Source organism: Erithacus rubecula (assembly GCF_903797595.1).
Source record: "Erithacus rubecula genome assembly, chromosome: 19".
NCBI lineage: Eukaryota > Metazoa > Chordata > Aves > Passeriformes > Muscicapidae > Erithacus > Erithacus rubecula.
The window spans coordinates 2,815,995-2,837,052 of record NC_136671.1 but is presented as its reverse complement, the minus strand read 5'-3'; the positions used below and the strand labels follow the sequence as shown (position 1 = coordinate 2,837,052).

The 21,058-nt window shown below is 43.8% G+C and overlaps 1 protein-coding gene across 25 annotated transcripts in view; it reads left to right on the top strand.

Moving 5' to 3' along the window:
* DEPDC5 (DEP domain containing 5, GATOR1 subcomplex subunit) overlaps positions 1–21,058 on the top strand; it is a 39,417-nt gene that overhangs the window by 16,977 nt on the left and 1,382 nt on the right. For 4 of the 25 annotated variants that reach the window (XM_079322610.1, XM_079322602.1, XM_079322609.1 and 1 more), the window contains exons 25-43: positions 141–206; positions 1,032–1,103; positions 1,553–1,754; positions 2,809–2,969; positions 3,357–3,474; positions 3,637–3,804; positions 4,627–4,846; positions 5,656–5,789; positions 6,137–6,245; positions 8,917–8,979; positions 10,548–10,699; positions 11,471–11,548; positions 11,997–12,129; positions 12,969–13,077; positions 13,362–13,586; positions 17,374–17,543; positions 18,491–18,662; positions 19,687–19,747; positions 20,800–20,882. In XM_079322610.1, the coding sequence (XP_079178736.1) occupies positions 141–206; positions 1,032–1,103; positions 1,553–1,754; positions 2,809–2,969; positions 3,357–3,474; positions 3,637–3,804; positions 4,627–4,846; positions 5,656–5,789; positions 6,137–6,245; positions 8,917–8,979; positions 10,548–10,699; positions 11,471–11,548; positions 11,997–12,129; positions 12,969–13,077; positions 13,362–13,586; positions 17,374–17,543; positions 18,491–18,662; positions 19,687–19,747; positions 20,800–20,882 (2,496 nt within the window). Of the gene's footprint in view, positions 1–140; positions 207–1,031; positions 1,104–1,525; positions 1,755–2,808; positions 2,970–3,356; positions 3,475–3,636; positions 3,805–4,626; positions 4,847–5,655; positions 5,790–6,136; positions 6,246–8,916; positions 8,980–10,547; positions 10,700–11,470; positions 11,549–11,996; positions 12,130–12,968; positions 13,078–13,361; positions 13,587–17,373; positions 17,544–18,490; positions 18,663–19,686; positions 19,748–20,799; positions 20,883–21,058 lie in introns of all 25 variants that reach the window. The other 21 variants (XM_079322596.1, XM_079322595.1, XM_079322594.1 and 18 more) reach the window with 11 other exon arrangements.

Sequence of the window (21,058 nt, the reverse complement as noted above, 5' to 3'; positions counted from 1 at the left end):
TTCTGCTATGCAGAACCCTGAGATTTTCCATGCAGAGAAATTTTGTATCTTGAAACATCATCACATTTCTGATTTATTTTTATTTGAAATTCAAGAGAAGTGCATAATTGCTTAAAATAAAACACATTTCCTTCTTGTAGGGGTAAACCTCAAAACTCAGAACAAGGATTCCTTGGAAGATGCTGTCTCTAATTCTCCAGATCCAAGTAAGCAGGAGAAAGGTTTGGAAGAGAGTTTGCATAGGTGGGAAGATGGGGAGGGAAAGGGCATGTACATATATAGAGGCATCAGGAGGTGGTAGGCAAGAAACTGAGGAGCCTCCTTGACTTTTGGCAGTGGTTTATTTTGGCCTGCAGTAATTTGCAGGATCTGCCTGTTCTGTCTCACTGTGATTGCAGTTCTGTAGCTCTTAAGAACATGTGAAGCTGTTTGTTGTGTTACAGCTGAAATTCGTTCCTTACCAGACACTATTATGCAAAAAGCTCAAGCTGCTGAACTCGTATCTGCTTCTCAGTATGAAAAGTTTGTTTGGTACCAGCTTGTTGAAGTAGAATTAGTACAGTCAGTTTCTGAATTTGGTACCATTCACTGAGAGATCTCCCTTCACTTCCTAGAGAAACAAGTGTGTCACTACTTGAGAAAGCATCTTTTTGTAGCAGTCTGTTCTGTGTTCCTTTCTTGTGCAGTGTTCCTGCTGCTGGTGTTAACACTTATATAGTAAAATAAGTTTCTGTCTGTAGGATCTCTGTGAGAAGAAGTTAAGCATCAGTAGATGATACAGATTGTTTAAATTGGGTCAGAATGTAATGCAGTGGTGAGCTGATGATTTGGTATAATGTAGTTAGCTTTTCCTTTCCAATGTCTAGTTTTACATCCCTGTGATCTCAAAACTGCAGCATAACTCTAGGAAAGGGTGTGGGAAAAGATTGCTTTCCAAGTTACTATTTTTCTGGTCTTCCCACCCCTCTGGATATATCTTCTGTTTTTATAACTGTGGAAATACTCCCTTTTCTGCTGTTGTACTATTCCAGAAAGAGGCTGGTCTGTCATTCTTTCTCTCCTCCTCTCCAGCTTCTTTTGCAGTTGTCTAGGATGCAAAACTGGTCTGATTTTCATGTTCAGACTTGGAATGTTGATCTGTTTATTAATAATCAGTAACTGCACTTGACTTGCTGTAATTTTGGAAGACCAGTGGCTATGTCAGCTCTAGCTTTCAATCAAGAGAAATTTAAATGTATTAACTTTGAATGCTTTTTGCATGATGGGATTGAATCAGCATGTGCACTGCATTGTTTAACAAACTCTGTCTCTTTCTCTCCCTCCCTTCTTCCCATCCTGTTTTCTTTTTCCCTTCCCATTCTACATCCCTTTTTGTCCCTGTTGACTTTATGCCAACTCCGTTTTTCATCTCTCATTCTTTTTAACTCTCCTCTTCACGCACTTCCTTCGTCCTGCTGCGCACCCTGTTTTTCCATGGGTGACCACACGTGTCCCCCTTGTGTGCCCCCGTGACACAACGAGGCAGTTCTGACGCTGTCTGCTCCCCCCATAGTGCCAGGCTTCTGTTGTACAGTTGGAGTGGACTGGAAATCCCTCACAACCCCAGCCTGCCTCCCCCTCACCACGGATTACTTCCCCGACCGCCAGAGCCTGCAGAACGATTACACGGAGGGCTGCTACGACCTGCTGCCCGAGGCTGACATTGACAGGTTTGGCCAGCACCTCCCCTCTACAGCCCTGTGCTTAAGGAGCAGGTGATGGAAGAGGATCACTGCAGCCTCTACAAGTGAATGATGGATTGCTAACAGAGCAGCAGAGTACTTATATTGTTCTGTTTTTCCAGTGGTAGCTTTGGACCTTTTCTGGTGTTCCCACCTGACAGTATGGTGTGCTCTGTAGATTTTATGTTAGAAATTATTTGGATACAAGTTTTTACATCTCTTTTCTGTTGTGTTTTGATCAAAATATTCAAGCTCGAGCTATCATCTCTGTTAATCTACTTTCTAGCAAGTGTTTTGGAAATACTAAATGCAAAAATGCATGTGGGCACAGTATTTAAGATGCTTATCCTCTCTCTAAAGGATATTTAGTTTAAAGAATCTTGATGAAAAACAGTGTTAGTTGGACAAACAGAACTTCTCTGCTTGTCTTGGAGATCTCTGGTAACTTTAATAGGGTTAGGGTTTTTTTGGGGGGTTTTTTTGTTTGTTTTTGTTTTTTGTTTTTTTTTTTTTACTGAAGCAGTCTCATTATCTTGAACATTTTTCAGTCTTTCCATAACTTGTAAGACATCAAAAGACCTGCTGGTGTTACTGCTTTATGGGAATAAAACACCCTGAAGTATTAATCGGGGTGATTAAAATATGTAGGAAGTAATGGGATTAAATGAAGAAACACCTGAAAGAAATGTCAGTAGACAGCAATATTCAGAAAAGGATTGCACTAATGTGAGTGTGTCCTCTAATCCCTCCCTGCTCTCCACTTCCCACTGTGGGAGAGCCTGGAGCAGTGCTGCTCACTGGCATTCTGAGCTATCCTGAACATGTACAAACTGCACTGAGGCTGCCTGCAAAGTGCTCAAAAAGTCATCTTTGGGGAATTTATTGTTTCACAACTGCTGTAGGCAAATTTGGTACTAGTTGCCAAAGTGCCTTCAAAGGCAGCAGTAAATATTGCCAGACAGTTAATCACCCTGTGTCTAAAGGTGCCCCTTTCCCCTCCTGCTCCCACAGGCAGGTGGGAGAGCAGAGCTAAGAATAGGTGTGTGGTCAGCTTCCTTATTCTAGTCTGCTTAACCTTTGTGTCCAGGAGGGATGAGGAAGGAGTGCAGATGACAGCCCAGCAGGTGTTTGAGGAGTTCATTTGTCAGCGTCTCATGCAAGGCTATCAGATTATTGTGCAATCCAAACCACAGAAACCAGCTCCAGCTGTGCCACCCCCACTCAGCAGCAGTCCCCTCTACAGCAGAGGTGAGTGACCTGGCCTTGACAAGTCAGGCTTTTCTCTTTCCTTCTGCCGGTCCCAGTAACCAGAAACCTCAATTTAGGCACATCTACCAGTTGCTCAACTTTGTTGGCTGCTCTTTGGTGGTTCTGGGTGATGTATGTGATGGGTGGTGTATGAATCCCAAGTGCTCTTCTTTGCTTATGGTATTAGCAAATCTTAAGTGTAAGAGCAAAAGACTCCTTGTGCAACTGCTCCCTAAAAATGTGGCCTGAAAGATGGATTTTAACTTGTGCTGAGTTCATAAGGCCTCTTCTAGACTCCAGTTCTGGAGTCCCTTTCTGTAGGCACAGTTTGTTGATGAAGTTCTGAGTACTGCAGTAAGCTGAAAGGGTTTTGCTTTTTACAACTAGGTCTTGTGTCAAGAAACAGACCTGAGGAAGAAGATCAGTACTGGCTGAGCATGGGCCGTACTTTCCACAAAGTCACCTTAAAGGACAAAATAATTACTGTGACTCGGTACCTGCCAAAGTGAGTAGCTCTCTGCTTCAGCAGCTTGCAGTCAGTGTTCAGATGAACCTTCTTCTCCAGCTCTGTGCTTGCTTGAAAGAACATCATCTTTCATTTTAGGAGAAGAAAGATAAGCATCAGTATCAATAATACTGAGATTAATGCTTGTGTTTGGTCTTTTAGGTATCCATATGAATCTGCTCAGATAAACTACACCTACAGCTTGTGCCCCTCACACTCTGACTCTGAGTTTGTCTCTTGCTGGGTAGAATTTTCCCATGAGAGACTAGAAGAGTACAAGTGGAATTACTTGGATCAGTATATCTGCTCTGCTGGCTCAGAGGATTTCAGGTGAGAGCTCCTTTTCCATCCAGACTGTTCTGTGTCCTAATTGCCTCCTTTCCTTTTTGACCTAAAATTTCATCATCAAGTTCAACCCACGAATGCTCAGTCCTCCAGGGGGGATATCTGGCCTGCTTTCACTGTCAGCTCCCAGCAGCTGCTGCCTTGTGGGAACCTTGCTCCGTGTTGCTGCTGCATTATCTGACCTTTGATACAGACTCTTGATCTCAAAATTCAGCATGAACTTCTTTTTTCCCCTGCTACGAATGCAAAGAAATAAGATGGCATTTTGTACCACACAGATGCTTTTCTTGGCTCCTAACTGATTTTTGGATCTGACTCAAAACTTCCATTTATTTTGAAGCTGTTGCAGGTTTTCTTGAGTGCTGGGCTTGACTGCAGTCCAACTTCTAAGCTGTGGAGCAAGTGCTTACCAGAAATGTGAAATATCTCCACTAGTATCAATAGCTTTTTTGATATCTTCTCTCCACACAACCAGTCTTTATCATCTTTTCTTTTCAGGTCTCAGTCAAAATAACTCCTACGCTAATGTGCACCTTGAAAATTCCTTTTTGCTTGCATATTTTAGAGAAAAAGCTTTTGGGGCCTATCTTTTACAGGAAAGAAAGCATATCTGTGTGTGACAATTATTCTGAGGATAGCCTTGCTGCCATTGACATTCAGATTGCTGCCCATTCCTTTACACGTGTGCTCATTCTGTCTCAGGTGGTCACTGCACTCACTGAAATGTGCAGCAGGTAGATTTATACTTTAGATTCAGGAAAACCCTTCCTAGGAAACTGCTCAGTGGTGCCTTCCCCATTCCTGCAGCCTGATCGAGTCGCTGAAGTTCTGGAGGACGCGGTTCCTGCTGCTGCCCGCCTGCATCAGCGCCACCAAGCGCATCATGGAGGGGGAGGCGCACTGCGACGTGTACGGCGACAAGCCGCGCTCGGACGAGGAGGAGTGGCAGCTCCTCGATGGCTTCATCCGCTTCGTGGAGGGCCTGAACCGCATCCGCCGCCGCCACCGCTCCGACCGCATGATCCGAGTGAGTGCCCGGCCCCTGGGGCTGGGTGTGGCCTGAGCCGCGCTGGGGCCTCAGCGGGGACACCCCGTCCATCCCGGTGTCTGTCCCTGTAACCCAGCCCTAAAGACACTGCTGACCCGTGTGCTGTGCCAGCTTTCAGGCACTGGGGCTTGTTAACAGCCCGAAGGAAACTTCCCTGGCATGAGCATCCTGTACTGCTGTGACTGGAGCCAGGCTCAGGGACAAGCCAGCCTCTTCTGCAGTCTCTTGGCCTGGCACTGCTCTGTTTTATACCATGGCCAGTCTTTTCTTACCCACAAGCCTGCTGCCTCCTCTTTGCAGGTGTGCCCTGCTTTGTGCTGCAGGTGGGCTTAGCCAGGGTGCACCACTCTGCCTTGTGATGCAGACAGTTCATCCAAAGGGCTCTGAGGCAGCTGAACTGGCCACTTCTGGGTTAACTTGGGTTGGTTCTGTGCTGCAGATTCAGGAGAAGGTTTGGGAAAAGAAAAACATGAGTGAATCTTTTGGTAAACAGTAATTTCGAGAGGCTGAAGAGAAACTGGCTAATGTGTATTAAATCCTGTTCCCATTCTCACAGTAAATGGGGTAATTTATTTTGAAGCAAATTCACCTTTTCTAGAATAACAACCTTTTATTTTCAGAATAGCATCCACATGAGACACTTGGCTATTCTGCTCCTTGTTTACCAATGGTTTGACTCACTTTTTAAAGTGTGCTCAGTAAAGCTCTCCTGACATGAGATAGTGTGTTCTTGCTTACTAGTTAAGCCTAACTTTACTAAGTCTGTGCTTCTATTTTTTCTTTGTCAGAAAGGATCTGCCATGAAAGGCTTGCAGATTGCTGGTCCAATTCCCACTCACTCTCTGGAGCAGTCTGGGCCTCCCATTGGGAAAAAAGGAACCTCAGCACTCTCAGCTCTGCTGCAGATGGAAGCCAGTCAGAAGTGAGTCTGCAGGCTGTGTGAAGGGCCTAGAACATCCTTCCTGCATATTGCATCTGGGCTGGCTAAAGCACATTTGGGCAACTTTGCCTCATGTTGTGTTAAATATATAAGAGATTAATATTTTTAATGCTAAATTAGTATAACACATGCATAATGAAACTGAGTTCAAGTGTCCATGTTGTTTGTGGGGGGTAAAAAACACTTAAGGAATACTGGATCTGTGCCTCAGTGTGTGGGATAGCAAATATCTGAAAATGCAGCAGGACCTCCCTGCAACAGTTGCCTTTAGGGGGAAGCTGACACAAAGTATGTTTAAATAAACTCTGTATTCCTTCCTTTTCTTTCAGGACCCTGGGGGAGCAGCAAGCAGCCATGCTTTCTGGGAAGAGCTCTGGGCAGCCTTCAGAGAGTGGGAACATTGCTATCACACCCACCTACATGGACAGCCCTCGGAAGGTAAGGGCTTCTGGCCTTTCTCTGCCTGCTGTTTCTACACAGGAATTCCTCAAATAATCAAAGATATTTCTCTGAGCACTTGGCTGTATCATACTACATCTCATCTCTAATCCAGAAAGGGCTGATCCTGTACTGGCCTTTGTGTGCAAGGGCAGAGGAATTCAATTCTGTAAGTGTGACAATGATATGGAATCCCTGGGATCCCATCTCAGCATTTTACTGATTTAAGTGCTGTTTGCTAATCAATGCATTTCCTTTGCTGGTAGCACATTTCAGTTCAGTCATGGCTTGACTTCTGGGTGTAGCAGTACAGTTCTGTGTGCATCTGTGTGCAGGCTGTCTTGGAGAGCAAAATCAACTTCTAGATTGTGACTGTGTGAACACTGAGTGGGATTTTAACAGCAGGAGCTTGAGTCTCTTGCCTCTGTTTAGAGGAGGGGGTGTGTTCCTGAGAAGTGATTTAGATGTCATTCCTTCAGTGGCTGGACTCCAGACTGGAGAATGTTTTTCCTGGAGCTCTCTTGGGACACTTAAAGAAAAGACTGTGCTGTCCCTCAGCCCTTCTGTCAACTGTCCTCTGGGAGCAGGAACTCCACCTCCTTGTCCAACCAGAAATATTTGATTAATTTCTGTGTTCTGACATGAAGGTCTTTCAACAGAAGTAACAAAGAACTGAATAAGGATAGAGGATTTAAATGTGACTTGTCTTTGGTTTCAACAGTTCAAATATTGCAAAGAAGTTCTCAGATTCACCACTATCAACCACTTCTTTCAGCACTTTTTTCTAAGAATATAATGTTTCTACAGCCAATGTTTTGTGCTATCACCAGGAACAAGTATTGTCTTATCCTGGAGACCTAGATATTGAAAATTGAAGTGGTAGAACACTGTGATCATCTTAGCACTAGACACTTACTTGTAGTATTAGTGTTTGGAGAGCCCAGCTGAGAGTCTGTGCTAGGCCTGGAAAGAGTAGGTGCTCAAACTGACTTGAGGTGTGTGTGCAAAGTTCCACATCATAATTCAGGCTTTGCATGCTTCTCTTCTACCATTTTGAAAAATCAGCCTCTCTTTTTAAATACAGAAATGTTAAATGTCTCTTTACCAGTAGAAATGGTGAAAATTCCATGTGACATACAGGAGGGAAGAATGTTGTGTCCAGTTGTTCTGCATGGCAGAGGGGGGAAAGGCAAAGTGGGCTCCCCTAGCAGTAGCACAGGAGTGTGCTGGGACCAAATTAGCAGAGAGAAAATGCCATAATGAGTAATGTTATAAGTAATGTTCAAAAGCCTCTTTGGAAGGCTGACTGGAGGCTCTGGAAGAGTCTGTTATCAATTGAAGGCCTTTCATGCAGCAGCAGTAAACACTCCTGTAAATATTTACACTCAGGGACTGGGAGACAAGCAATTGGAATCTCCTAATTGATGGCTCATGCCTGTTGGAAGATGCCAGTGGGCAGGCAGCACTGTGCTCACTTGGGAGCAGCAGCAAGTGTGTGCCTCATGTCACAGCCCCTGCAGGGCTCCTCTGCACAGGGAGGTCTGGCTTTCCAGCCAGAGAACTGACAAATTATCACAGCTCTGAGCTCTGCCAGCAGCCAAGGGAGCAAGTGCTTTTCTAGGATGCTCTGCAATGCTCAAGTTATTCCAGACCAAAACTGAGGCACTGGCCTCACTTGACTTTGTTTCAGAGTAGAATTGACAGATCAATTCAGCCAGTTACTGAGCAACACAGTGTGGTTTTAACCCAGTGAGTTCCCTTGAGCCATGATCTCTTTGGAAAGTCTTTGCCCTTATGGATCTGTTTCTGCACTATGTAAATTGCCATTCATGTAACCCCGGCATTGATTCTTTCCAGAAAATGTTTTATATGTTTGTACCAAGGTAAGTGTCATCTTAACTGCAGGCTAGACATATTTTGCCTAGGGAGCAGAATAAAGAATTGCAAATAGGGAATGAAAATCTAGGTGAGTTCCACTGCATTGTCTTATATGATAAGAGAATCTTGACACATCTTTGAATAGCAGCTGGGGATAAATTCACCAGGATTTGTAAGTAGGCAGGAACATAGCACAGGCAGTATCTGTTTAATTTTGCATGAAGTATTAAACACAGTGTTGGAAGGATCTTTGTGATTAGTTTTTCTTCCCTTTCCTTTGCACCATACCACACCTGCATTTCAGAGGTAGAGGGCACTTCCTGGAAAGAGATCCTTTGCCTCTCCCTCTTTATCATTTTAATGTCTAAGAGATTAGAAAAAAACTGGTCCTTCTTTAGATATGTCATTACACCTGTGGTTTCTGTATTTCAGTTTTGCATTTGGGGTGGAAGCCCCCATACTTCAGAGCTCAAGACTTTCTCCTTTGAAGTATGGAGGGAAGGCTGCAGTTTCAATTGGCTTCTGATCAGTGTGGGTTTAAAAATGTTGGGAAAGCATCTGTGCTGAGGAAGAGCAAAGTCTTGTTACAGAGAGAGAAAGTAAAGATGTGTGTGAGTAATTCCTGATGCTGTGCATTCTGCTGCATCTGACCTTCTGGGTCTGGGATTTGCATTCTCCTCATACTTTCTCTCTGTGGTCATTTCATACTTGCACAACCTTGTATTTGCTTTTCTTCAACTCCTGTTCCTGTTGCTGTTGCCATTAATGGGCCTACTTCCTCTGATGCCTTCAGGATGGGGCCTTCTTTATGGACTTTGTTCGCAGCCCACGCACAGCTTCAACCTTCTACTCCCAGGTTAGTTTGGGATGGGTTGTTGTCATCTCTGGCTTTTGGATTGAGGTGGTGGACAGCATTTGTGTCCTGAGCTTGCCACGCTGGGAGCCTGTGTTAGTTTCCTGATACTCTCACTGAGAGTGAGATATACAGCATTGGCAGGACAAAGTGGCAGATACAACCATTTTTTTCCACCATTCAATGTTTGTGCTGTGTTTTGGATGTTCCTGTGCCTTGTCTTGCTGTCCTTTGCAGTACTGTCTTGTCAACTACTAAAGCTGCTCATTTTGCTTTTCAGTAAGTGCTTGTTTTCCATCTTCCCTCACTGACCAAAATGGCAACAGCTCACTTGTCTGGTTCTTGGCTAAATTTCTTCTGTGGCGTTTGATTGACAGATGACTCTGGAGATATCCAAGTCAAATTATGTCCTTGGATTCCTGAACAACTGAGGCTGAAAACATACAGTACCATCTTGATTTAAAAGAGTCCTTGTGACAGAAGTCATTTGTCCACTTAACATCAGATAGGAATTAGCAGTAACAGTGTGGCCAGAGGAAATGCTGCTGCCTGAAGTGAGCCTTGAGGAGGCAGAGAGGCTTTTGCTGGCACTGTAGAGTTGACCCTGGAGCATCTGCTGGTTTTGGCTGCCCAAAAAGGGACATCTGCCATTAGGGATTTTTGAGATGTGAGAAATGGCATGAATAAAGGACTCTTGGCTGTCAGACCTAAGTCAAGCTACCAACTTTGTGATTTTTATCTGTGTGTGTGCTGTGGATTCATCACTGCAGAGCAGCCCCCATATTTACACCAGCTTGAGTTAGAGTTACTCTGCCGTTCGTGTTCTCTCCCCCACCCTCCAGCTTTTATATAATGTGCCTTTACTAAACCATACGTGTTAATGACAGATGGCAATTACAGCCTGTGCTTAGCTGAATCCTTCAGCATTCATGCTCTTTCTGGAATGATTTTATGTTAATTTAGTGAACTATTCAGTCTACCATTGAAATAGTGTGAGTGTTCCTGCGGGAGGAAAGTGTTCCTGTTGTCTTGGCGACATAGGTGTGGGTGGGTGTCAACCAGCCTCTCATACTGCCCTGAGAAAGGAGGGATGAGGAGCTGGTTGTTTTTTTTTTTAGCATTATGAAACTTGAATTCGTGTGATACATTTGCATATTTTTTAGAGTTAAACTTGAAACTGTATTTGCTAAATGCTTACTACTTTTCCATAGTGATAAAGTGTCCTGTTCTGTCTATTGTGTGCTTATAATCATAGTTATTCCCTTGGGTTGAAGTTGCCAGGTTTGGACTGGTATTTCTGGTTTGCCAGTGGTTGTCTCAATGCAGCTGTTGCTGGGTTGGTGATCCTCATCTTTATTTGGGTCTGAATTTGTTGTTTGTCAGGAGCTCTGTAGGGATGACAAAATAAGACTGTATTTATCCCTTCTGCATATGCTTGTTATGCTTCCTTAGAGTATTGCTTGTTGTTGACTAACTTGGGCCGAGGCATGGATGATGTGGGGAGGGGAGAAGATGGGAAATAGAATACATGATGAATTTCATAGAAATGTTGCTTTGTTTACTCCTCCCAGGTCTCTATTGATCAATCAGTTCCTGCAACCTCAGATAGCAGCAGCTTGCTACCCTCGGGGCAGGTCCCTGACAGGGGCAGCACCCAGGCCCTGGGGAGCACCCAGAATGCTGCAGACCTGGGATACAGCACAGCTGGTGCTGCAGAGGGCAGGTAGGAGAGGCACAGCAGTGCTGTACTGCAGAGCTGTTCAATTCCAGCCCCTTTCTGGTGTCAGAGAATGGCACTTAAACAGGAACCTGGGAACAGGCTGTGCTGTGCCTGTCAGCACGAGCAGGCTCTTGTCACAAGACCTTACTGCAGCATTTCCACGTGCAGAGAGAGTGGTAGTAAAATAAGCCCTGCAACCCAGTTTTCCAGAATTAAATGAACACAAGGCCTGATTTCTCCACCCACAAGAAGGGCTTCATTCTTCAAGAAATGAAGAAATTCCATTTCTGAAATCCACTAGTAGGAAACCAGGCTTTGAATTGATATCTTCTGTCTGTTTTGGCAAGGAGAAGGACCTGCCAGTCTAATTGAATCAAGTAGGTTGATGAAATCCAAGAGGTTCTAACCTGGAAGCAAGACACTGGGGAGGAAGCAATGTTGAAAATAAACTTTATTAGCACCTGTTTCCTTTGGTTGTATATTACAGTAAAAAGAAAATTAGCCAATTTCAAAATGTTTGCTCTCAATTGCTGCTGAGTACAGCTGCATGTTATTGTACATTGGGTCCATATAGCAATGTCTTGGTGACCTCAGGGGAGAAATACTCATCTGTAACTAAAGGATAACGAAAAGCATTATCCTTCTTTAGATGAAAAAGGAAATAAATGTGGCAAAGTCATTGTTGAGAAGACAGAGAATTTTTTTTAAATGTACATATTTGAACAAATCTGGCAGCTTCCTTCATTTTTGAATGTGCTTCTGTTTACTGCCCAGCTCTCAGCAGTGTTCAACAAGTGCTCTGACTTCCTCCTCCACCTTGATAGAGATTCTTGAAGCCATGAAACACCCCACGTAAGTTTTTAATATAAATGTGCTTAACATCTGATGAGCTGTTTAATAAGGGACATGAGTGAAATCACTCATGAGTGGAATCACTCAAAGGAGAGCCCCATGTCAGCTGTTGAAGAGTTTTAAACTTCCTTTTATTATTCAGTTCCAGACCCTCTAATAAGGAATTTTATAGAAATTGAGGTACAAGCAAGGACTTCAATTATTAGAGTCCCAGAACCCTGTCAAATCAAGAATTCCCAGTAAGTCACTAAAGGGCTGTCAATGTCAGCTCTTCATCTTGTTACCAAAAGCCAATGAGACATTACTCCAGGGGCACTGTGCATTTCTTGTCCTGAATTCTATCTTTCCCCCCACATACTTTTTTTTCCCCAGCAGCGATTTTTGTCTTTGTTACTTAAAAGAGCTCTCAATCAGCCTGTGTTAACATGTGTGACTTGCTGTGCTTCAGTACAGGGATCCAGCTGCTCTCTGAACAGAAGGGCCTCTCCCCCTACTGCTTCATCAGTGCAGAAGTTGTGCACTGGCTGGTGAATAATGTGGAAGGGGTGCACACCCAGGCCATGGCCATTGACATAATGCAGGTAAGGGAGCTGTACATGAGCATATGGAAGGCCAGAAGTGCCTCACCCTCACTTTATGAAGAAAGTAAAGTTTTAGAGCAAAGCATAGCAATAATTTCTGTTACTTATTAAAATCCTCTTATGTATAAATATTGAAAGCAGTGATCAATAGAATACAAGTCAATTATAACATTTTTGGATTCCCTATCACATAACAGCAACACATTCTTCACTAGTAATACATTTTTCTTTCTACTTAAATGATGATAGTTCTGTTTATAACCTTCAATTAGTTGGTACTTACCAAGTACTCTGCATTGTGTTTGAATTGAGGCACTAGGCTGTGATTTGGTTTTCCTTTCCAATAATTAGTTAATAAAGTTGTAATAAAACCAGCATATGACCTTTCTGTTACAGATGCTGAGGCAGACACACTTTATGCAGGAACACTGCTTGTATTCATCAAGGGATTTTTCAGTGTTGAACTGTGTCAGGGGCAGAAGGTTGGAAATGTTCTGGAGTTCATTCCTCTGCTGAGATCCCATATCAATTAACAGAGAACTTTGAATGTTTCCAAACTCTTACCTTCTGTAAGTCCATCTATAAAACCAGAGCAGGGTATGAGAGGAAGACAGACATCTGTGGAAAGGTCAAATGTAATTTCTCAGGGAGATAAGAAATTGCTACATTTACTGAATATCAAGAAATAACTTTGCCAGTAATCTTGTTAGGCACATATCTGGACAAAAAGATGTCAAGGATAAGAAAATTATTTCCTAATGTTCTCTAGCAAGCTTTTTATGTAACTGGAAGAGTGATTTCTTTTTTATCATGTTTGCTCTGTTCTTTTTCTTGTTCAGAAAATGTTAGAAGAGCAGCTTATTGTCCATGCATCTGGAGAAGCTTTGCGAACCTTTATTTATGGCTTTTATTTTTACAAGATTGTTGTGGACAAAGAACCAGACCGAGGTCAGCATTGTTATTACAAGACTTTCCTCACTATCCCTTTGCATAATCACTAGGCTGTTCTTGGTTCTTAGGGGTGCTGCAGTAGGAATGCATTTTGGGAGCAGCCAAAACCACTGATCTCAAGAGACTCTGAGAAATTTGGCTCTTTTAGATAAGGGAAAAAAAAAAAAAGAATAGCAGAAAATAAAGCAATTTTTATCCTGCCTCTTTTTCATCAAGGACTGTTTATCTATCTGAGTCTTGTCCACTTGTTTCTAACTGGACTTGCCCTTCCCCTTGTGCAGTGGGGCTGCAGCAGCCTGCCATGTGGCACACAGCTGCCATGGATGACTTCTCAGCCTTCCAGAGGAAATGGTTTGAGGTGGCCTTTGTGGCAGAAGAGCTCCTGCACTCGGAGATCCCGGCGTTCTTCCTGCCCTGGCTGCCCAGCCGCCCCGCCTCCTATGCAAGTAGGCACAGTTCCTTTAGCCGCAGTTTCGGAGGACGGAGCCAGGCAGCTGCACTCTTAGGTAGATGCACAGCACAGGTGACAGCTGGGGAAGTTCCAGGGGATAGTTTGAAAGGGGAAGAGCAGCCAGCCAAGGGTATGATCTCACGTGGACCAGAAGTAAAGCTGCAAATTTCAGCTGGCCTTACAGTGTCTTGCATGTGGACTCGTTCTCTTATGCTGAAGGTGTGTTTCACTGGCTGGGCAGGAAACTTTTATTCAGAGTACTGGAATACAATAATAAGTATTTGTTAAAGTATTCCTTATCCTGAACCTCTAGAATTTAGGGAGATTTCTCCTTGCAAATCCAGAGAGACTCTTCACATACTATGAGGAGTATGGAGGGATAAGTTGTGAGAACAGCAAAGCAACCAAACTGTTCTTAAAATTACATATCTGATTGCTTCCTAAGGGCAAAAGCCACAGTGAGGTCCAGATGTGTTAGAAGTTTTCTGTGATGTGCTGGAGGCTTTTTAGCTAATGTGAACCAGACTCTTTACATTAATAAGTCTGTGAAGGCCAGCTGCAGATGATCCCTGTGGTATGGAAGCAGTAGGAAGATCTTGCTGCTGGGCAAGATCCCATCAGTATCTGATGTTCTCTGATGTGTGGAGAGTAGCACTGACTGCCTCTAGCAGCCCGTGAAACACGCTGGCTTTGGAACTGACCCTTTGCTTTGTCAGCTTCTTGTTGCATTTCCAGGCCAGCCTGAGTCACTTGCTTTTATTCTTCTTTCCTTGTTTAAGAGGAAAATCATTGCTATGGAACTGCAACTTCAGGTTTATTTAGATGCATCTGTTAAAGGCCTAGCAATTAAGGAAAAAAGAAAAATTTTGCTGTTCTCCTGTTGTGTATATTTGACATTCTGAAGAGAAGTGCCTTGCTGCTGGTGTAGCATCTCTTAAACCTGAAGTCACAGTAATCCTTGTATATTCTGAGAGCCTTGTTTGAAGAGGAACAGCACCAGAAATGAGAAAGCATTAAGGATAGGAAGTCTGAACTAATGGTTAATTCCCTGAAGTCAACATATGCAGGTTATTTTCCCTGTCACACGATAAATCTGTTGCCCTGGCTGTTATCCAGCCTCATTAGCTCAGTGGCTGGCCAGAGCTGAATCCTGAGCATAGGCTGGCATGAAAGTATTGTGGAGGCTGGAGGCACTGGGGCCAGATCCTGTTCATGGCTTGATCTCTTACTCACTATTTACCCTGAGAGAAGCAGTTCACATTTCTCTGTCTATGCTCTGTTGTGAGCTGAGAAGACTGAGACTCAGCAGGCCTGCAGCCATGGAGATGAGTAGAAGTGTGCCTCAGTGTCCCCCTCACCTTTCATTTAACACCAGCCAGGAAGAGAGTGCATTCCTGCAGCATGTGGGTATTATACACCTGTGTAGCTCTCCTTTTCCTTTTTCAGTTGGGATTATGTCCATTTTACTATTTAACTAATTTGCAGCTCTTGAATGAGTGATAAATGCCTTCAGATTGCTCTCATGCAGTCTGAATTTTCCAGGAATTATAGTTTCTTGTAGAAAAATTGAATGTGGATGTGTTTTCTTACAAAGGAACTGGTTTAAATGGTGCTTCTGTGCTGTCCCTCTTCTAAACAGTATTCAAAAAAAACTTTAGCAGTTCATCTGAGGTAAAGAGCTTTACTAAACCCAGATGACCCCTGGTCCACGTGACTTCATTTGTTCCTCTCTTGGTCTTGATTAGGTTGTGGTTTTTATTTCTTCCCCTCCCCACCTTCCCTAAATGTCAGGCTGTGACATAAAATTGCATGCAAGCATTGGGAGCTCTGGAACAAGCTCCATGTATCTCTCAAATCTTTATCCCTCCCAATTTCCCAATCACTTGCCCAGTGACTGTCCCCTTTCCCTTCCCAGTGGAAGTCTGACCTGTGGTACAGCTAATCTTGTCCCTTTGATTTGTAGCAGTGCATGCACTAGCAACTGTAGTCATGTATGTAGTGGAGTCTGTGACTGGAGAATAACCTGCCTGCTCCTCTCCGATTTGCTTAGTAAACCATTAGTTAAATACTCAGTAGTAGAAGACAATTGGGAAGCAGGTGAGTCCTCTTAAAGTCTGACCTATGGAAGCCAGAGTCTATTCTATTAAAACAAGTTGGTTTTAATCAGAAGCTTCTGAATTCAGACACGTGGACATTTCTCATCAGTGTTTAATGTATTTTTGATTAGCTCACCTTGTTGGACTGGGTTCCTCTGGCTTTGCCTGTGAACTGTAGCTGCAGACAAGGCAGAGAGAGACAGTCCAGCTCTAACAGGGAGTCTGCACTCTCTGGGAAAAGCAACAGTCTAAAGGGAGCAGGGAGCTCATTCTTCACAGTGTCCTAGTCTGGGCACACTGGGCTGTGGTGTGCTGACATCTTGGCTAATGACCAACACCTACCTGACTGAGCTGCTTTGGTTTCACAGCTTCCAGGATGTTGTTTTCCAACACATTTTGTTACAAATTTGGCACCATAACCTCCTAACCACAAGTGTTATATTCACGATATCCCAAAGGAGCTAGAAAAAGAAACTCTCACAGTGTTGGTCTGACAATACCAGATCAACTCAGAAATTGCAAATGACACATTTCCCAAAAACAACAATGGGTCTTATTTATGAAACAGAAGTGGGTGATGTTCTTTCGTTTTTGTTGTGTTTTTGTTTCTCATGTTCTACACTGTAGTAATAGCAATGTAAAGGATCTCCTTATAACCTTGAAAGTGCCTCCAGGTAACTTACAGTAGAAGTGAAGTTGGAACTTTCCATCTATGTTGAGGAAGGATTTAAAAATATAATTTTTTTTAAATACCATCAAGGTATCAAATTATAAGATGATTTAAAAGTGGTGCACATCTACTTCAGCAAGAGATAACACCCATTCCTCATGCATGCAATGATAAAAAGGGCAGAAGTTTTCCCATAGAAGCCTTGCAGCTCATTGTTTTCCATCAATTTTTGACATTACAGAAATGTTAAATTATGTATTTGTCTAAATAAAAGTTGAAAGTGGTGTGTTTCATAGCAGGACTTTGGTCTCCAGGTCAGGAGATCTGTCCCCAGCCTTGCAGTCCTCTGTGTGACACCAGCCAGGTCACTTCCACTGCTGTGCTTCTCTCCCTCTCCTGCCTGATACCTGAGGGTTTCTGTCACCGGGATGCTGGTGTGGGGCACAAAGGGAGCTGATCTTGGCCACTACCCCAGCCCTTACTGCAAAGCACTAGGAGCTATTGCAGTGGTCAGAATGCTGCTGCATGTTCTGGCTGACTCTCTGTGCTTTTACAGAAAGTGTTGAATGTGCACTTTCAACAATGCGGTAATGTGGGATATTCATATGGGGTTAAAGAAACAAGAAGTTTAACTTCTAGTCTCCTTTAGCTGTGGAAAGTCCTGGAATGCTCCTGCCCCATGTAACAGCACCCTGTTGTGATTTCTGGTGGAGGCATATAGAAATATTTGGAATGTTTTGGTCATGAAAAAGCTGGTGTTGTCTAGCATGCTTAATTATGGCACCAGTTGCCTGTTGATTAACTGCTGGGTTCTTGGTTCTCTCTCCTTATTGCAGTTGAAATGTCTTTTGACTGCTTGGGGAGGTGATTCTGTAGCACATACCCCTGACACGAGAAATACTTCAGGATTTTTGCCTTTTGTGATCTGGATGAGTGGCATTCTGGGACTATTCTGCTAACCCAAAAATACCTGGGGAGGAATGGGAGGTCAAATTAATTTCAAATGACTTATCTTGGTTCTTCTGTTCCCCTCACCCTGTGTGCCACCTTGTCTTTGCTGTGCCCTGGCTGCCCAGCTGCCACGGTGCCCGAGCAGCGCACGGTGACGTTGGATGTGGATGTCAACAACCGCACGGACCGCCTGGAGTGGTGCAGTTGTTATTACCATGGCAATTTCTCCCTGAACGCTGCCTTTGAAATCAAGCTACACTGGATGGCAGTGACTGCAGCTGTTCTTTTCGAGATGGTGAGATCCTGGTGTTCTCTGACAGCCACAGAAATACCTGTCTAGCCTCTGGATCCCTTAGACAAATGGGGACATTGTATTAGGAAGTCTTAGGGAGGGTGACAGTGGCTTGCATCTGCCTTTATTTCCATAAGTAATTTTCCTGGTGGTTGTTTGTGTTGCTGCATCTGGTCAGCATTTATCGTGCCATCTAAAGTCATTCTGTCTGCAGGGGTGTGTTCTGCTTTTAGTGAGTTTTAAACAGAGATCAGCACAGGTCAAGGTGATAAATTTAAGTCCCCCTTAGGCAAATTTTAAGCCCTGAGCCAGGTCTTTGGAAAAAAATCTGTTTCACATTACATTCCTTCTATCCCCAAACCTTAAAACTTTAAATCTCAGTGGAATTGCTTTCATAACAGGGCTTTTCAAGGCAATGCGTTCTTCCTGCTCAGGAATGTTTTAGGGCTTTTTTAACTTACTAAAAACATTTTGAATTGAAAACGTGTCACTCTTTAATTTTTAGATTAAATTTTTAGATTTCATTTTTAGATTTTTTGTTTTCCCTAATACAGCTTCTGTAAAACCCGAGTTATTTAACACCAGGTTTTACCCCACCCAGCCAGACAGCACTAGGTCTTGCTTTTATTTAAAATCAATTGCACTGTTCCAGTAAAACAGAAGTGTTTAGCCACTGGTGATAAGTAGGCTGAATCAGTTCCTGAAAAATGTCCTATTTTAAAGTGCTCTCTGATTGATGGGGCACTTCAGAAAAAGGAAAGCCTGATGTCTTGTGCTTGTGCTGCTTTGCTTGCAAGGAGGTTGGTGTGCCTGCCGTGCAGAGCAAGCTGAGCCTGTGGAGAATTGAGCATGTCTGATCTATTCTTGGGGAATGAGTTGCTCTTATGCACAGAAGTGCCCTTCATCAGCTGGCATGTGTGCTGTGATTCATTGTTTGAATTTCTTCTCAGGTTCAGGGTTGGCACCGCAAAGCCACGTCCTGTGGGTTCCTGCTGGTCCCAGTCCTGGAGGGTCCCTTTGCTCTGCCCAGTTACTTGTATGGGGACCCCCTTCGAGCCCAGCTCTTCATCCCACTCAACGTGAGCTGCTTGCTGAAGGAGGGCAGTGAGCATTTGTTTGATGGTAAGAAATGCACTTTCTTTGACCCCTCAGGATACTTTGTGCAAGCAGGTCACTGTTGGCATGTAGCTGATGTAAAGAAGCTCCTTTACCAGCCAGCCCTAGGGAGCTGAAGGAGCTGCTTTTACAGGTCAGCAGCCCCTCAGGAAGGAGGTGCTGGAAGAAGCTGTGCTGGGCTGATTGTGGGCAGCAGGAAGCACCAACACACAGGAAGGGTGGTCTCCCCAGTGCTGCTTACCCTGCACACCCTTACAGAGCCCATATCCAGTAGCTGTTGTGTTTGACAGACTCTTGTGTCTGTTTTGCTGGTAGACCCACAGCTGCTCTGCATTTGTATCCTGCATTTGTTTATTCTCCCCCTCCCTAAGATTGGGCTTTCACCACTGGCATCCTTCTTTTGTTGTTGCTATGGTTACTTTAATGGTAAGTGTTTGCATATGAGATTAAGCAGAGAAACTGCAATCTCCTTTTCTGCAATGTGACCTCGCCCTTTGCAGTGAGCCTGTTGTGGTAAACCTCAGGTGGAACCCAAAGACCAGAGAACTGTCCACATGCAGAGAAGGGCAAATTTGCATCATGAGAAGGGACAATTAGCAAAAGGATCTGTTTTAAAATAGTAAATATGGTATTTTCATTAACCCTTGACTCAGTGTTCAGGTGTAGCTGTACAATGAATGTGACAGATCCATGTGTTGTGAGGTCACCATAACCCAACTGACTGAATTAAATATTTTCAGAGCACTCCTGTGATACACAGCAGCCCACTCTTCTTCCTTGCCCCCTCCCACACCCCCATTTATGTTCCTCTCCTTCATCTCAAGAGACACAAATAATAAATTCAGGGATGAGTCTGCTACTGGAGTGTATAAAACACATCTCTAAGAGACAGCTGACAAAAAATGTGACCAAAAGAAATTGCTAGGGAAGAAAAAAAACAAAAAAAGAGTACACATTGTCCTCCTGAGGAAAACTGAAATCTTGAATAATTGTTACTTTTTTTTTTTTTTTTTTTTTTTTTTTCTTCCAGGTTTTGAACCAGAAACATACTGGGACCGAATGCATCTGCTCCAGGAAGCAATAGCACACAGGTGTGTCTGCAGTGCAGTTCCTGTCTCTCTGGACCATGTGGGATGGCCTGTGCTGAGTCACTTGGGCTCTGTGCTGTCTGCCTCTCTGAAGTCAGCTTATGGATTGTTAGACTAAAACACAGCCTCCATGCCCAGAGGTGCTCTGTGGGTGCAAGGGGCAGCTGGGTGGTGTTTCAGCCTGTCACTCCTTAAGAGCCATACCCTCCTCCTAGGGAGAGCCTTGCCTCTGCAAAGTACCCAGTATTCTAAGTTAGAAGCAGAAAGGCTGTAAATAGATTCTTCCTGAGAAGAGATGGTTATTTCCTCCTTGTGGATTTAGCACAGTCTCAAACTGGATGACACCTTATGATTGGCAATAGGCAGGAGACTGCAGTGGGAGCTCTACAGAGGAGGTTGGGCCCAGTTTAAGAAGGAATTGTTGGAGGCTTTGGGCACTATCTAGCCTTATCCCTTTGTGTGATTGAGCTGCCAGTTTCTTTCAGAATGTTGCTGCCAAGGGCTTTTTTCATGACAGAAAGGGCTGCCTTTTGTAATGGACTTTAGCTTGGAAATCAACTTTCATTAGTTTAGAAAGTAGGAGAAGAACAAGTATCCTACAAACAGAGAACTGCCAGGTAAGATGCTTGAAGTTCTGCATGGAACATTGCACATCATGAAAATAATAGTATTACAGCTTGAAACATGCCCAGGGAATGTCTGTCTTGACTATTGCTCTTCCCTCCCTTGTGTGCAGCTGCTCCATTTTGTCTCAGACTGCTTGGAACTGCTGCTCTTGTTTCCAGCTTGAGTCAGGACAGGGAGCAGTGTGGGGTGACAGGCCTGAGCCATGAGGGTGACAGACTTTCACACTGTGTTTGGCAGGGGCAGAGAGTATTTGGAGAGGCTCAGCTCTCTTCATCCCTTTTCCTTTTGCCTTGAGGCCCTAAAAAAGGGATAATGGAAGGATTTCCTCTGGTGCCCCTGCCTTTGACTGAGGAATCCTGCCTGGAGTGGCTCTTTTTATCTTTTTGTTTTCTTTTCTTTTTTAATTCCTCTTGTCTCTGTTTCTTTAGATTTGGATTTGTACAAGATAAATATTCGGCATCTGCATTCAACTTCCCAGCAGAAAATAAGCCCCAGTATATCCATGTCACTGGTGAGCAATATTTGGGAGGCTCTGTGGCAAGGAGGAGGTTATCACAAACAAGAGAACTGTTTTACATGTGGTTTGTGTTTTGTATCAGTGATATTGGTGCTGTTCTGTCCCTAACCAGATGACAAGTAGGTGTGTCAGACCACACAAACCAGAAAGCTGGAGGGGGCAGTATGAAA